Source organism: Misgurnus anguillicaudatus, chromosome 17, assembly GCF_027580225.2.
Source record: "Misgurnus anguillicaudatus chromosome 17, ASM2758022v2, whole genome shotgun sequence".
NCBI classification, from domain to species: domain Eukaryota; kingdom Metazoa; phylum Chordata; class Actinopteri; order Cypriniformes; family Cobitidae; genus Misgurnus; species Misgurnus anguillicaudatus.
The window spans coordinates 24,708,898-24,727,127 of NC_073353.2; the positions used below are offsets into that span (position 1 = coordinate 24,708,898).

General features: G+C 35.7%; 1 protein-coding gene across 8 annotated transcripts in view; it reads right to left on the bottom strand.

Moving 5' to 3' along the window:
* il1rapl1a (interleukin 1 receptor accessory protein-like 1a) overlaps positions 1–18,230 on the bottom strand; it is a 191,069-nt gene that overhangs the window by 87,442 nt on the left and 85,397 nt on the right. For all 8 annotated transcript variants that reach the window (XR_012358352.1, XR_012358353.1, XM_055214892.2 and 5 more), the window contains one exon: positions 7,123–7,220. Coding sequence is in view for 6 of the 8 variants with exons in the window: in XM_055214892.2 (XP_055070867.1) it covers positions 7,123–7,207 (85 nt within the window). In the remaining 2 variants the exon portion in view is untranslated. The remainder of the gene's footprint in view (positions 1–7,122; positions 7,221–18,230) is intronic.

Here is an 18,230-nt window from a genome sequence, read left to right on the forward strand (position 1 = left end):
GACATATTTGCGTCATTCCATTTCTGTTGGTGTACGTTTAAAATTAAAAAAGCGCAGCGTGACAGAGGGAAGCCGGATCAACGTTCTCTTGGAGTAATAACTTTAATACTTCTCTTTACTTCATATATTCCAGAGAGGACCTTGGCTACTGGCACATTGTCATTTTAACTACTTTTGGTACTGATTTTAATATTCGCAATAAATAAGTTGTTGTGATTACACTTGTCTGTCTGTTATGCTTTTTGTAACAGTAACGTTAAATGATTTTAATAAACTGTTTTGCATAGGACTGTGGTGGCTTAAAATATCTTTTAAATGCTATAGATGGTTTCAGCAGTAACAACATAAACAAGCGGCTGTCATGGTCCGCACGTAACTTCCGCTCCACTAAGAATAAATAACAGTTTAGCAACTAGTCAGACCATTAAAAAAACGAAACCAGAAGTAAAGTTTGGATCCAGACGTGTATCGTGTCAGCGCACGTGCGTCCGATGAATCCGTCTATATTGTTACGAAAATGTTCCTAAACATATCTGTCCGTTACGTTGCATAATATAAAAATAATACATTACATATTTAAACATTTAATATAAAAAGGGTTTGGGGTAAGGTTTGGGTTTAGGGTAAGGTCTGGTGGTAACATATCGCTAAAATGGTTAAAGGGAAATTATACAGCAATCTTTATGGAATGGAAGATATGTAAATGTTTTAGGTTTCTTAGCTGTAAAAACGTAATAATGCTATGTTTAAATGTTGTTAATACGTTTACATTGTACATTTTAGCATCTATTTAAACGTACAAAATAAAATGTTTTCCGTTTTTTTAAAGTTACGTGTAAATACTACGTATTAACAGTGAGACCAGGCTGGCTTCAAACACTAATTCAGCAGTGCACTTTTGGTGTTTTTAAGTATTGTCTCTTTAACAAATGCTTAGTTATTTTAAGTAATTTAACACATGCATTTTTTAAATGTCTTTTCATTTACACATTTGGCAGATGCTTTAATCTAAAGCAATGTATGGTGCATGCTAGGTATATATTTAATTAGCAAGTGATTGCTGAAAATTGAACCCGTGACCCTGCCGTTGCAAGTGGCACGTCTACTAGTTATTCAACTGCATTGAAGTGTGCTCTAATAAGATGACTGTGTTCTGAAAGAGGCTTTTTAAAGTCATGATGAAATTCCTGTCACGTTCCTGGTCTTATTGTGCACGATTCATCAATGGACGTTACCCCAAAAAATGTTTGTCTTCGTAATCTTTCATCATCATTCATAAGTAATAACTTGCTGTAATGAGCTCTGAAATGACTTTCCTTTTGCCTGATGTTACCTAGGCAACGTGGGCCATTGCATCTTAAATAATAGCAAAATAGCTATTTAGGCATTGTTTTAACAAACATTTAACTCAGACACTATTCTGGTATGAAGTGCCTACTCATACTCTTCATGATTTAATGAATTCTTTGTGGCTAAATCAAATATTTCACTTGAAAACATTTAACATAAAAGAGTTATTCCTTCACCAGAAATGAAAGTTGCAATATTTGTAACCCAAAACCTAGCTCAAAATCAATATTTGTGATTAACTGTTGCCCATGCACATTAGGGCTGCACAATATATCGTTTCAGCAATGTGTGCTCTGCAATAGCTACATCGCAGAACATTTATTCCAAAAGGAAAACTAGTTTGGGTGCCTTTGTCAGTGTTACAGTATATGAGATTGGTGTCAAACGACAGAGAGAAATCACAAATTCTCTGTAAAAAGGATCTGTGAGCTATACAAGAAATGCAAGGCAGAAGTGAAATTCTCTCAAACAGAGCTTTCATGTCATCCGGCAGTCAGTATTTCTCATATCGCAGGAAATGAAACATTGCAATATCAGCAGCTCCCATCAAATTTTCGTATATGTACATAATGTAAAGATCATTCGGTGAAAAATAACCCTGATATCTTCAATTTTGACAAAGAAAATGACAAAGATTGAAATTAAATTGGAATCAAACTTGATGAGACTGTATTGTCAATTTTCTCACTCCCATCTTGTTCAAACCCATGCATTGATGAAACACAAAAATAGATATTAGGCAGAATGTTACAAACTGACAGACTGTCCCCTAGGGCTGCAACTACTGATATTCTTAAAATCGAATATTTAGGTGATTATTCTTTTGATTAATCAACCGATTATTATTATTATTTTCCGATTAATCATAAAATATTTACTCAATTAGATTCTCTCCTTATTATAGCTAAATAAGGTACTAAATTAGGGTATTCATGTGTAGAAGTAGGGCTGAACAATAATTCATTATCAATATATTTCGCAGTAAGACGAAATTCAATAACGGTGATATGGTTTCTAAACACATTTCCGATATTTCTGTGTACTGTACATTACGGCCAGTGTTAACGCATTACACGTAACATGCATTACCTAATAATATTACTTTTCTGAAGTAACAAGTAAAGTAATGCATTTCTTTTTTAACACATTAATATTTGAGTTACTATTTTAAAAAAGTAATGCAAGTTACCTTTTTAGTTTAATTAATTAGATTTAAAAAAATGTATGTATTGAATTAAACTAAACGTAGTAACATTATGCACTCTATGCGTACACGCCTGTGTGAGAACAGTTTGAATCAGAAACTGAGATGGCAGGCCAGAGCTCGACTTTTTTGTGATGAAATATGAAATTTTTGAATGCAGAACTTCTCAGTCATGAAAAACACCTGCAAGGCCTGAAAGAGATCAAGCCTCAGCCAAGAAAAAGTAACGCAAAAGTAACTAAAAAGTAACGTAAGCATTACTTTCCATAAAAAGTAATGAAGTAATGCAATTAGTTACTTTGTTGGGAGTTACTTAATATTGTAATGCATTACTTTTAAAAGTAACTTTCCCCAACACTGGTTACGGCGTCACGTGGCTGTTCACATGTCACTTCTAAAAATGCACGTTAAACGCGAGTAAAGGTGCATCTTCCTTCCAAAGCATGTGACATCTTTCGTAACTAAGCAACCATGAGCTGCGCTCTCCGGGACGGCGAGGAAAACAGATTGCGGATCGCTCATCTGTACCTCGCGTCAAATCATATCATTGTCACCATGCCATCAATGAATCTGTTTTTGGAGTGTTTGCCCAAAGAAGAGCTGTCACTCAGAAGTACGAGAAGGAGGTGCAGGGTTAGTTCGCATTAAGTCACAGCTTCCAATGGTGTCACCATATAGGGAGGGAGAACAGGAGATGTATTGCAACACAAACTGATTTACGGATGAGAAAATTAGGCTTAAGCCATCATGGTGCCCAGGTTAGAAAAGGGGAAAGATGAGGAGAAAAGATAAAAGTATGTATGTTGTATTGTTTTCTCGTAATAAATATAATATGTATATAATTAAGTGTATATTAAATAATAATATTAAATCTAGCTTGCTATGCAATTACAATTAGATCAGTAATATTAATTTTTCTTACAGTATGTAATGTTGAATACTGCCATTCAAAAGTTTAAGCATAACTTGACATACTTATTAATATTTTTTCCACATATTACTATAATAGCAAACTGATCAAAACTATGGAACAACAAAGATGGAACTATATATCAAAACAGAAACACTACCTGGTGGCAAAACATGCATAATAGTTCATAAAAAAGAAATAATAGAATTTAACCAGTCATGGCCGCGGGAAGTGGGGGTGCTGCAGGTGCTGCAGCACCCCCTATTGGCGAGAGAGAGATTTTTTTAGTAAAAATATTTTGCACAATTTATATTACTTATGAATATTTTAGGAAATTGTTTTTGACACACGTAGGTTATTACGTGTATTTTGGATTTTGATTTCATTACTGTCTGCCTACCCATCCGTGGGGTCATCCGAGTGCACTTTCTCCACCTCGGGTCTTTTGAAGACATGGGTACGCAGCACCATGACCCAGAAAAGACTCACACACCTTTCGCTGATGCATGTCCACACAGAAATTCTGAACTCCCTGGACATTCGTCCCCTAGCTCATGAGAGACTTTGGACTCTATTATACAACCGGCGCAATGTGCGACGCGAGTGTCTTTTGCTAGAGTAAAGAGCGCGTTGATAATATGCGCAATTGCGCATACAACGGAATGACAACGCAGGTTTGTATCCAAAATACAAAACGCTTTTTAAAATGAAAAATTAAAAGATTAAAATGTAACAGATTATTATTGAGTCTCTATATCTAAAAAGATCTATATAAAAATATACTATAGGTATGTTACTGTGAGAATATTTTACCACTGTTAATCGACGTGTGATCCTAACTTAAAAACGAAAGTAAAAAATTTTCGTCCGCATGGACATTGAAAATTGCGAAGTTTAATGAATATTATATGTTGTTATAATATTATATGTTGTATGTAAATAAGTTGTATGTATATCTGACGTTGTAACGAAAGTAATTCCCCCTGGGATTATTAAAGTATTTTTGCTTCTGATTAATAGCACATACTGTATATTCATCTGAGAACTGATGATGCCTGTGTGTTTCAGACCATGGCTGTGTGCACTGAAGTGTATATGACAATAAAGTTGTTAATCTCAATGTATTTATTTTTAAAATGTATTTTAAATAGGCCTATACAAGTTTTTTGTTAAAAAAAAATCACAGCACCCCTGTTCAAAATTCGTCCAGCAGCCCTGTAACCAGTACATTTACAGAAATAATTGCAGTTTTTTTATGTTAAAATAGTTCTTCGTCTTTCCTATGAGATCTCAGAAATGGCCCCAAGCTTATTTCAGCTTGAGACCCCTGGATTACAGAATTCATCACTGACTGACATTCAGGGTGCACCTTATTAAATAATATTATTAAGGTGAGCCTGAAAGTCTTATGTTTATTAGACAGTGATATCACTTTTTGGTATGAAGGTTAAACACGAATTAAAAGTGAACATTAATATATGTATACCTTTTTATTTTAAATATAATATATTTTTATAGGAGGAGGTTTCATAAACTTGCCAAATTCATTTTTTTAGAGGATTGTTTTTGGTACAGACATCCATTGTGGGCATTCTTGGCAGTTTTTCCCGAGGCTTTTTTAATATGCATATCGTTAACGGATTTATACCGTATTGGCTGAAATTAAGAAGTATAAAATGAAAATTTTTTGACCATATCATCCAGCCCTATGTAGAAATGTATATTTAAAAGTGCAAAACCCAACACTACTACAGAGTTAACTAATATAAGAAGAAGAAGCACCTGATGAAAGTGCAGCTCGTGTTGTTTAGAGAAGCAGCGCCTGACTTTAATTATAAGTGCATAGCTCACACTGAATGAAGTGGATGCATGTCCACGCTGGTGCTATTCGTTGATAACAATTTCATTATCGATTTTTTGATTAGTTGTTGCAGCCCTACGGTCCCTGTTTACTTTTATTGCAATAAAGATTTATCAACATTCTTCAATTGAAGAGTTTGGTTCCAAAACGCGATAAACGCCATTTTTTTATTAAAATAAAAATGAGTTACCGCCAAAATCAGTATTGTATCATGTCAGTATTTAAAAGTAAATTCTTAATTTTACGTAAAATCTGATATCTGCCGTGATATTTTGTCATCTTTTCTCCCTTTTTTCTCAAAACGCAATAAACGCCACTCCTCCTTTTCTGCAGAATGCAATAAATCCGCTCAACAAATCACAGCGCACCATTCCACGCATTGTAAACAACAATGGCGGCATGTTGAATACACAGAACTTTCCATTATTTTACTCAAAGTCAACGAAAATCGAGCAGGAACAAAACTTTTTAGAGCTGATTGCTGTCAAAAAAGTTCAGCGACGACATCCCGAATATAACCGCAGCAATGTGTTCTTAATATGACAAAGTAAGTGTTTTGATTAATGCCATTAGTGTTTAATCAGTGTATACCACTTGTCAACTAAATGAATAACATGGCAAAGATGAATGCACATTTATATATTGATTCAATAGATTTATAGCATTAAAAAAAACTTACTGTTTAATGCATTTTGTGGAAAAAAATAATCTGTTTTTATAATACATCATTGAAAATCAAATTATGGATTTGCATTTTTTATGTTTTTAAAACCTAAAAATGCTACGTGAAAATTTGTAACAGAAAATAGTGGTTTTCATCTTGTCACTTTCTTGGTATAGAAAACACGATTTTACTGAAATTAGTCTCAATGGATTTATTGCGTTTTGGAACCAAACTCTTCAAATGTTCCCCTATTATGTTCTTATTAAATGAAGAAAGTCATATTGCTTTGAAACAACATGAGCATGTGTAAATGACAACAAAATTTTATATTAGATTGAGTTTGCCCTTTAAAAAACACACCGGGTTGCAAATGCCATTTCACGCTTAATTTAACAGGGGGAAACCAAATTTGTCCCCAAAAGTTCCCAGAATATGTATATAAACTGTCCTTTTAGTCAACAATGAAATAAGGTTCATAGTTTTAGATGATATTCAGCGAACAGCTTGAGTTTCAGTAATTGAGTAACTCTTGTTCTGTGTGCTCATTATGCTAGAGAAGAAAAACCCAAGTATCAGGAAATATTATTCCTTTTTTTTGTCCTGAGGAACATCAAACTGCAGCTGAACTCATAACACCTCCCTGCACCTAATTATCTGGAGTACATGGTGGTCTTGGCTCTCATTTTCTGCTCTTTTTCCTAGTCAGTCAGCGAGACACATGCATACACGCATACACAATTTCTCACTACTGTATCCCAAACACCCCCTCTCCCTCACACACACACACACATTAGAGTATCACCTCTGACAGATGGGCTGGCACTTCACTCTTCCCAACCTGTTCTCTGTTGAAAAATTGCATGTGTGTGTGTTAACACGTGTTCCCATTTGTGTGCATGTGTGTAGCTTGGTGATGCCTACTTGCGTGTGAGCGAAAGCACGCACACACTTTGAGCACACATGAATGACCTTCACCGTCAATACCGCATTAAATCAAGCTTTAATATGTACAGTCACATGGCCCGAGAGCACAGTTTAGCATAGCGGCTTTCATTATGGCGTAAAAGAATATTCGATGTTACGCTTTACAACTAGAAACTGGTCCTCTGTGAATAATGAGACACTGGACATACCTGAGCCTCTCTTTGACACAACCTTCAGGGTCATAGACACAGAGACGCCGCAGAGCAGAAACAGCACTGGGTTGAGGGCTGTCATCTTCTTTTGCGACCTGATGAAAGTACAGAGAGAAACCTTATGTTATACAGGCAACATACAATCACCCGTATACAAAGATGCATCTGCTTTCCCTCTAAGCTCAGGATTTAAAGGTGAAGTGTGTGATTTTTTTTTCAACGTTAAACATTTCCTCTGATCCTCGCTTAATGTGCACAGACAACTATAAAGAAAGCCAACAGCAGGTCGAATTGCGGCTGATTACCAACATATGTTGTGTTTTGGATGCTGGCGTGCTGGTTCACCTAATTGGGGTGTTAACAAGCTTAACTAGAGAGATACTTTACTCATCCTGCTTCATTAGCTAAGTTTTGCTGATTCACCAGCTACTGTAGACCAGCTTAAAACAACCTGGACCTTTGTCTATACCCTCATAAGCCCCTAGTTTCTATTTTTGTTAGAGATCTTTGGGTAGGGGTGCAAACTCATCAGGGGTGAAAAAGGTGACGAAGACACAAGCGTTCATATATAGACATACATACATGACATACATACATATTATAATTTGTAATTTATTTATTGTAAATCTTATTCATTTTAGCATTTTAATTTAAATCAAATTTGAAACTGTTAGCATTAGTTAATGCAACATCAATTACTAACACCAATTACTGTAATGACATAAACAAGAATTAATAAATGCTTATATACAATATAATGTTCATTTTTCGATCATAATGCATTTACTAATGTGAACAAATACAACCTTTTTGTAAAGTGTTACAGAAATGTGCATTTTTATTATTATTTAGTAGTACACATAAACAAATAATTTAGGGTTTTTTCTGTTCCACAGTCATAGCTCTAAGAATATGAACCCTGAACGAGCAACTCGAATCAAACTCGTGTACAATTCGACGTACAAATTTTATTTAAGGTAGAAAAGTGATTTAGTTAAGAGCAGTGAGAGATTTTCTCTCAATACTGTTTGATTAACACGAGTGACAGACAGGAGCAAAATTAGGTAACTTCCCCTTTAAGATTGTAGTCCGACTCCGGATCTAATATACTGTTACACACACATGTGTTTTCTTTTAGCTGTTTACTTTCTCTTAAGCCCTGAATTATCGCGTTTATTAGGACACTTGCAAAAAGCGGGAATTTTGACGCATTTGTGTATTAAAGGCTAATACAGCGGCAAAAATACTCACAAGCTTAATGAGAAGCGGATACGCGGCTTCCACGCTCCTCTCAAACAGAAACAGGTATATAGCACTGTTGTTTGTGTTTCAACGGCTTATAATCACTTAATTTAAAACTGCGGTGTACAAATGTTAAGCTTTTATGACACCGCGCACAGCAACGTGACGTGGGGGCGTAACCTAGAATGAGAAAATACTATGAGTTAAGTGTGTGCGCTCAATCTGCAGACTGCTTAAACTTCGGCAACAAATGAGGTGACTATAAATTGTAAAACATAACCCGCCAAACTGACATCATTACCACAATAGCTGGACATAATTTTCATAATTTCATTTACTGCTATCCTGTCGCAGACCCCCCTCATCCCTCATTTTCAAAAACTCATCGGATCTAGACGAATCACAAGAATGACCTATTTTGGATCAAAAACGGCGAATTTCGCCGAAAGGTGACAAGTTTGCACCCCTGTTTGGGGGTAAAAATGACCCCAGAAATTAAAAGAGTGATTACAAAAAATATATATACATTTTTAATGATACAAATAATATATAAATTTTTTTGTTTACTTCCCATCTATACATTAATGCTGTGTTTTGGGAGATATAAAGTACTTTACCTGTTTACCACTCAATTCCTCAACCACACCATTAGCTTGCCTGTAAAATATTACATTTTTATGAAAATTACACATAAATTATGATCTAAATTTGATTTAAATTGTTTTTAGAAATTGAAATAGATGTTATGTGTTAAATTTGGTCATCTGGTGTTTAGAAAAAAATATAAAAGAATTACAGTTTACGAAATAAATCATTTTGACCAGCAGATGCCCATAGAGACCCATTCATTTTACTGGATGTGGCCAACTGCTCAACATCACTACTTTAGTGATACATTTTGATAATTTATGGATTTTTTATGGATTAAGGACATTAAAATAAATATTATTTCAAATGTTAGAATTTTTTAAGTTTTTGATGCTGTTTTTACAAAATGCCACAGAAATTTGACTAAATGTAAGTGTGTTTGTGTCTGTGTGTACACACGTGTGTATGTGTGTGTGTGTACTATGTGCGCGTGCATATGTGTTTGTGTCTTTATGTGTGTGTCTGTGTCTTTATGTGTGTGTAAGTTTTACTGTGACTTTGTGTGCATGCGTTTGTGTGTTTGTGCGTGCATGTGTGTGTGTGTGTGTGTGTGTGTGTGTGTGTGTGTGTGTGTGTGTGTGTGTGTGTGTGTGTGTGTGTAAGAATTAGAGCCCATTAATTTACGTTTGTTTGCATCTGTGACTGTTTTTTGACAAATTATGTAAAAAATGCTCTCTGTGGCAGTCATACCTTTGTGTGTGTATGTGTATTTGTTTGTTTGTGTGTTTGTGTGTGATTGAGCATGCATTTTCTATATTGCATTTGTGCCCTAGTACCAGGCCTACTTTTCTGTGTTGAAATTTTAAGACTTATTCTAGATGCATAGATTTTTTTGACAAATAAAAAGAAAAAAATGTTTTTTTTTGCATTTCCTATACATTTCAATTGGGGTCTTTTTTACCCCCAAAGGGCCTCTTTTGGTCATTTTTTTACACCCTCTTTAGAACGTCCGAATCAAGCCCAGTTTTTTTATATGAATCTTGAAAAGTCACAAAATCGTATTCCACTGAGATGAAGGGAACCATGTTTTTCAACTAAAGAAAAGTGGCTTGGAGGTAAGATAGACCCCAATGGACTTATTAGGGTTAAATAAAAACTATTGTCATCTCAAAAAAAGAATAGAAAATGATATTGTTGAACTATTCTACCAGTTGTATAGCTGCATGCATCTATTTATAGATTTTTACCGCTTTCGTACTTTATTTACTAAGTTCCTGCAATAATGCACACGGTCTGCAAAATTGAATTTCTCTGTAATACAGACAATTCTCCTTTTTACATTCTCTATGCATATGCGTGAGACAAAGCAAAGAGAGATACAATCTTTTAGCATTTCGTTCTCGGTCAAATCATATTAACATACGACTTCTTCATATTTTATCTGATTTCACTTCCTTCCCACACAGCCACTCAATCACCTGAGTTCTGTGTTAATATTTGAAATCTATTTTAATCTGTGTTTGCTGGCGGTGCACAATGTACATATGATTTCTACCTCTGAGAAGTTTCTGAAGCGTATTTTCCAAAAGATTTCCATAATAGCATACAATTATTTTATCTCACTTTTGAGTAACAGAGGACATACAGTTTATGAACCCTGTGTACGTAACAATTTATGAGAATATTCTTCTGTGCTCTTTACCGGTGAAAGCATCTGGGTAATTCAAGGAGTGCATTGTGTTTTAAGACATGGCATTTATGTATAATTGATTCAGCAATACAGAAAGCAAATCTTACTAATTCACACATAAAATATATATGCTGGAATAAAAATTGTAATTCATCTCAATTTGAAAGTGACAGAATAAATGAGGAGAACGATTAGAAAGACCATCATAATATCTGAACACTATGTACAAGCTCCCGATGTGCATCAAACACTCAATTGGCTGAAATATTCATTAATGAAAAGGCACATTTCGATGACTGAATTCAAGCGCAAATGTGCTATATGGGAAGCCGACAATTCAGATCATTAATTCAATAGCTCTGCATTATGACACACACACACACTCTCTCTCTCTCTTTCTTTTTATACAAGCCTATGCATATTTACATAAAGCTGTATGTAATTATACAAGAAAAATGTTGTTTAAGACGGATTTAAATGAAGTGGACCCCACTACTAAAGGTCTCCAGTAGATAAGGCACCTTAGCAACATATCAAGTTCATAATCCCTTTTTTACAACCCTGTCACCGTGATTTACCCATGATGCACAGCTTCTGTCACTTTGTGGGCTCCTAAATTACTCCCTGCAGCTAAATGGTAGACTTGAAATTCCCTTCTAGACTCTTACATGTTATGTGCTACATCTGATCTAATAACAGCCATATAACCGGCTCCCCATCTATTTAATGCAATTAATGTAAACTTAATAAGTGTGCGCAAATCCTTCCTGTCCAAGGGTAATTATCTTACAATAACATTCGACTGATGATGAATTTCATGCCAAATTCAGACATTGGAAGGACTAAATCCCATCAGGAACAGTAGCGTTTGAAAGGTTAATAGACTTTATTTTGTGTGTGTGTGTGGGAGTGTTGATGTGTCCATGTGTGTGTTAAAAAGACAGAGGGACGAAAGAGAGAAAGTGCTCTTGTGATCTCTTTAAAGGGCTTATCATCCCTCTCCCACACATAATCTCAAGGTTCTAAAGGGAGAGAGAGAGAGAGAGAGAAAAAGAGAGAGAGAGAGAAATTAGGAAAAGGTAGAATTGAAGGATTTCACATTTTCCAAGCCAGCGGTTAATGTGTATGGGATCAATGATTACAGCTTTAATTAAGCCATTACACAAAATCAATTAATACGCAATGTAACATAAGGTAACAACATCAGTCTGAACTACATTTTAGATTTTCAGCTATATGAGGTCACTAAGCTGTTCTGAGAGATATTTAGTGTATTGATACGCCGTCGCTTAACAGCTTTATTTGGCGCAGACTTTCCTAAAACCTCTTTGATATTCTAGGCCTTATGTGGCCTGGGCTCTCCTTCAATAGATCAGCCGCTGGGCAAAAATCGTCAGACCGCTTAGGAAACAATAGCAACCTCACCTCAACAACTCTCACAATTTGAGTCATCAGTAATAAAAGAGATTAAGACTTGGGTTTAAAGCTTGTTCAAAAGTAATAGAGATGCTTGCCTTAGCAAAACCCACTAATAACACAGGCGCACTTTTTCACAATCTCTTACTTCCGAGATCAAATCAGTCTATGAACGATGCTTTTTCCACAGTCACCACCGGCAATTCAATTACCGTCCATTGAAGGATGTATACAGAAGGTCTTTCTTATTTCTCATTGGAGCTAATATCCACACGCACACCACGTCTGGCTGCTCGCACACGTGCTCGCGTTTGGACAGGCGTGTTGTGGAAGGACCAGCTGTGAATGATTGATGTGGTGATTTTATGATTTAATCCAATTTAAACTCTCCACACCTCCAGGCCTGGCAGTCAACACATTTACCATGCGGTAAATATAACAGTGGCCCTGGAGGAAGAGTGCTGAGTTATGAACCGAGATACACACTCCGTTAAAACCCGAAATGCACACACACACACTTACGAGACCGCATAACAAATGACTCAAGGACAACCAACACTGCATCTATATTCAGACATTACATATATGACAATTCACATGAGAGGCATATATACGTGCGTGTGCTTGTGTGGGTACGTGAGAGTGTGGGCTTTTGTTTGTGCAAGTACGAAAAAGATAAAGACCAAGCTGGTCTTTGTGGACTCTATTATTTATTGTGGCAGTTCCAGCTTCTCCGTGCCAGCCAAATATCAGAGCAGAAGTCGAACACGCTCGGGGGCATAAAGTGTGTGTGTGTGTGTATGTGTGTGTGTGACTGAGTGCATAAGCAGGAAATGAGAAACAATAAATTTCGACTTAAATACAGACTCCTGAAAGCCAAAGACTTGTTAGTGCACACGTAACCTTGACTACAGCTGCTGCACCATGACCATCACCTTCTTTAAAAACACACATGTATCAGTCATTCCTTGCCATTGACATGAACTGAAGTTTAGAATATTGATCAAGTGTGTGTATGGGGTTTAAGTGGCCTGCAGACCGTTCACACTTCACTGATCGGCCCCGGCTAACAAGGGACCCCCGAGTACTCTTCCATGCTCTGCCCTGCTGATGGTGATTAATTATTGAGTATTACTGTTCTCCTACAGCACCTCCAGACACACAGCACCGCTAATCCCCTCACCAGACAGACGCATTCTTAGTCAAGTCCAAAAAGAACAGATAATAGATGGTCAAAAGGCCAGCAAAGATAACGTATAGAAAAGAAGAAAATGACTTTGCCTACGTGCAAGATACTTAAGGTCTTCAATTTATATTACATCTAACATGACATGGTGAAAGTTGTTTGACAAATTAATTTCTCAGATTTTTTTGTCATATTGTGTATTTGGTGGGGTTATTTGTTTTTTTAAGGTTCAAAAAACACATTTTCCACACACTGTACATTATTGTTGCTCCTCTATGCCCCGCCTTTCAGAAACGCGTGCTCTGATTGGCCAGCTATCCAGTGGGTTGTGATTGGTCGCATACATCAAGCATGTGATAGAAATGTTACACCCATTACAATATTTGGGATATCGGCTCCCAAACACAGCATCTACATTACATAGCGGCAGCAACAAAACAAAAGTGAGAATAAATTAAGAGTTTGAAAAAAAATGAGTTACCGGCAAAATCAGTATTGTATCAGGTCAGTATTAAAAAGTAAATTCTTAATTTTACGCAAAATACAATAGCCACCATGTTATTCTGTCATCTGTTATCCATTTTTTCCCAAAACGCAATAAACGGCACTCCTCCTTCTCTGCAGAATGCAATTAATCCGCTTAACAAATCACCATTCCACGCATTGTAAACAACAATGGCTGCGCGGTGAAAACACACAGAATCCTAGTTTTCCTCATCTACTTTGTACTTCTTGATCAAGAAACAAACAAATACAAAATAATACTTTGATGGCATTTCTAAACCTGTGGTGGTTTTCTGTGAAGGGGAAGAAACGAAGCCATCAAAATCTAATAATTTACACAAGAGGCATTCGGGAGAAGGAAAAAATTTTGGTTGTTGCTTGTTCTCCTGACAGCATCAAGCTTCTGTCATGATAACACTAGGGCTGTGTGAAAAAATGTATTCACCGATTCTGAATCGATTTTCATATTAATTTCTAAAGATCGATCCGTAACTCAGAGGATCGATTTAATAATTAATAAATTAAACTTGCAGCGTCACTGGATTCACGCATGCGTGGAAGGACATTAAAACAACGAACATGGTGGTCAGTAATGTTAAGCAAGCGCAGGGGCGTCGGCAGACGATTTTGCCGGGGCTTCAGCATCGAATGTTTTGAGTCAAGCCCGTGACTCCGTCATGACCTGGGCTCATTTCAGTCAGTTCACATGCCACATCATGTATTTCTCACGCTGAGAGGTAAGAGATAAATTGTCCTGCTATATACAATTAATGGATGAGGCGCAGGCATACGCAGGACAGTTCTGTCGAGTTCAGCTGCTTCGAGTTTTTTAAGTGTGCTCAACTTTACTCAGCACCGCAAAAACTTACAAGCAGATGAAATCAGAGTGCCGCAAGAAATCTTGCGGAGGAGGCTGATTTCAAATCGCTAGCGTTACACTGATTTCATCCACTTGTCGTCTCTTGCAGCACCTCATGAAGTCGTACACACATATGAATGAATCCTATCAGATAATCAGAAAGAAATGCGAAGTTGTTTCTGGTTAAATGATATTATTCCGCGTTACTAACATGGTTTAACATTGGATGAGCAAGATCCGATGAATGCGGTAGATATAACCCATTTTTAAGCATTTTGATTTACGATTCCTGGACAAAATCATTGCGTTTGATCAAGACACTGAGAGCTAAAAATGGGGAATAAAGCCAAATTCGTGCTAAATTATTATTGATTCAGTCCAAAACTTAAACAGATTTGCAACCAGAAGCTTTAGTTACCTAGAACTAGATGCTTCCTGAAATTAATGTAATAGAGATGCATTTCATTATTATTGCCCTTTCATCATTAAATATTCTGCAATACTGTATGTGTACAGTAAGCACAAGTGCACTTTAAAGGGATAGTTCGCCCAAAAAAAAAAATCATTTAATTACAATTCTAAAAAAAATTAATAAGAAAACATGCAGAGCCGTTTTAATTGGTTTTAGGCTAGCTAGAGCGGGTGATCTAGGCTAGTGATCCCTGTATTTACATGGTCTTGGCTAAGCCCCGGATGTCCTTCAATGCTGAAAACGCCCCTGAGCAAGCGGCTGTTTTGAAAACTATAATTCAGGTAACCGCTGGAAAAAATGCTTTTTTCAAAAACACTTATCTAAATCTCGAAGATCGGATCAGATCCGATCTAATTGAATCGATTCAAGATCTTGAGAATCGGAATCGAATAGATTCTTGAAATTTGAATCGAAACCCAGCACTAGCTAACACATTGACCCCAGAGGATCTTATGAAAAACTTTCAATTATTTTACTCAAAGCCAACTAAAACCGAGCAGGACCAAAACATTTTACAGCTGATCGCTGTCAAAAAAGTTCAGCGACGACTTCCCAAGTATAACAGTAGCAATGACAGTGTTATTACAAAGTGTTTTGATTAATGCCATCAATGTTTATTTTTTATCAGGGTATACCACTAGTCAACTAAATGAATATAACATGGCAAAGATGAATGCACATTTATATATTGATTCAATAGATTTATAGCATTTTGAAAAAAAATTTGGATTTATTGCATTTTGTGGAAAAAATAATCAGTTTTTATTATAAATCTTTAAAAATCAAATTCTGGATTTGAATTTTTAATGTTATTATAACCTAAAGATGCTATGTGAAAGTTTGTAACAGAAATGAGTGGTTTTCATCTTGTCACTTTCTTGGTATAGAAAACACGTTTTACCCAAATTAGTCAAAATTGATTTTTTTTTTCGTTTTGGAACCAAACTCTTCAAATGTTATGCCTTCTTTCTGTGCATATACATTTGGGCGGTGTTATGCAAATCTTCCCATACAGTGAGGTTTATATGTGGGGATGTGTTTGAATGAGGCATTTTAGGAAGGGTGGACGAGCCTTCACTTTTAGAAAGAATATCTTTTTGGGTTTGAGACTTCAATCTTTGCGACTTTAAAGATCCTAAAGAGTAATTTTAGAGCCTGACTCCACCCACTGGCAATATTTGAAAAATGCAAGAAAAGTGGGCAGATCCCAATGGAGATAGAGGGGACGAACTAAGCTCGTACCAAGTGTGTGGTGAGCTTGAACCTGCTTACGTCACGATAAATTCAACTGCAGTAGCCACTATTCAAAATGAAGAGGGCATCACTCAGAAGTTTTTACACCATATTTTGTAGTATTGAAACACTTTATATCCAAATGTCAAAAAAGTTACTAAAATCAATGAACAGCACTAATAAAGCCCCATTCTTACAGATCATTAACTAGAACAAGTTGGTTTAAGGTTTAGTTACTCTTTAAATATGCATGAACAGCTTTTACCACTCCAAAGACAAAGGAAAAAATGAAATCCTATCATGGCCTGAGATTTGAAGACCATTACCATCAAACTGACAGAATGATATTATAATGCACAAGTGTATCATATCGTATTTCGCAAGCATTCACAAACAGCAATATTTAGTCAAAGGAATATTTTAGAGCAAAACTAATAATTTAAAGATTCGTTATTGAATTTCACTTTAAAGACTTCCAGGCCTAGATTTACTTCTAGTTTTCCATCATTTTGGGAATTCTCTACTAGATTTTTCTGAAATGTCCGTAAATAAAGAAAACAGCTGTAACTTAAGGCAAGACATTTCTTTTTCAAGAAGGATAAAAAAGGCATACACGCACATACACAAAAAAGTGGGAACAAAATTGTTATTCACAAACTACTTTCTCTTTCTCTAGTTGAAAAAAAAAATCAATAAATATTTAATAAAAAACTCAGACTATAGCTGCATCACTAAAACATGGTAGAACTATTTCTAACTCCAATTTTCCTTCTAGCACAATAGTTTAACAAGTGAGCCAACGCGATCTGTACAATGAGGCTTCAATCAATACATTTTGATTTACTGTTTGTTACTGCTAATTTACAAGTGAGATTACTACTGTAATCTGTAACAGAAGACATTTTATTCCTCATAGGGAAGACTTCTCAGCTGTTTAGCCTGGACAGCAATGAGGTTAAATGGACAGAATAGAAAGTCATAGAGGTTTGGAACAATATGCAAGAAGATTAAAGATTATAAAAATGATACTTTAGGCATCCTGCTTTTTATGTGTGTCACATAGTTTTAAAAGAACAATGTGTAACAGTGTGTGCTCAGTAAAACCATCATCTTCTATATGAACTTGAGCATTTCTAATCAACACCTTTCAAGACCAAAGTTTCCACTATAACGAGTGAGCCACATGATCCACTTTAAGTTTGTTTCCTATACTCTATTTACAAAAGAAATCTGAGGTTGATGTTAAAGCAAAACATAACTGAGAACCTCATTAATTTTTAGACAAAAATAACAGAATTTTCATTTTTGGGTGAACTATCCCTTTACGTCACGAGAAAAAGAGCAGCATCTGAACAATGTAATGGGTTTTGATAATACAGTCATGCTTCCAAAGACGTTTTAATTTTTTATTTAAATTTAAAAGCTCTGCAGTAACCAATAACATTACAAAAAACCTACAGTACTGTGCAAAAGTCTCAGGCCACCATGTTACCATTAGATGTGTTGTTTGGCAATTGTATAGTAATCATATATAATTATTTATCAGTCTCTTTACAACCAGAAAATACAGGAAATGAGTATGTAGTATTAAAAACAGTATAAAGGTATAAGCTAAAGTGTCAAGTATTTAGGATAAACTCCCCTCCACTTGAGCCTGCAGGATCTCTTAAATCTAAATGAAATTAAATAATTGTAATCAAATGACTTCAGGACTTCAGTCTCCTAAAAAATAAACTCAAGATGTGTTTCGTGCCAAGAGAGGTCACACTTACTGACTGATGCCTGAAGAAGACATTTAGTAATTGTTTGGTTTTAAATTTTGTGTACAGATTTCCTGCATTTTCTGTTTGTAACTTAATAAAAAGAGTGTGTAATATAATAAATATGGATGGCCATTAAAACTTTCCTAAAACAA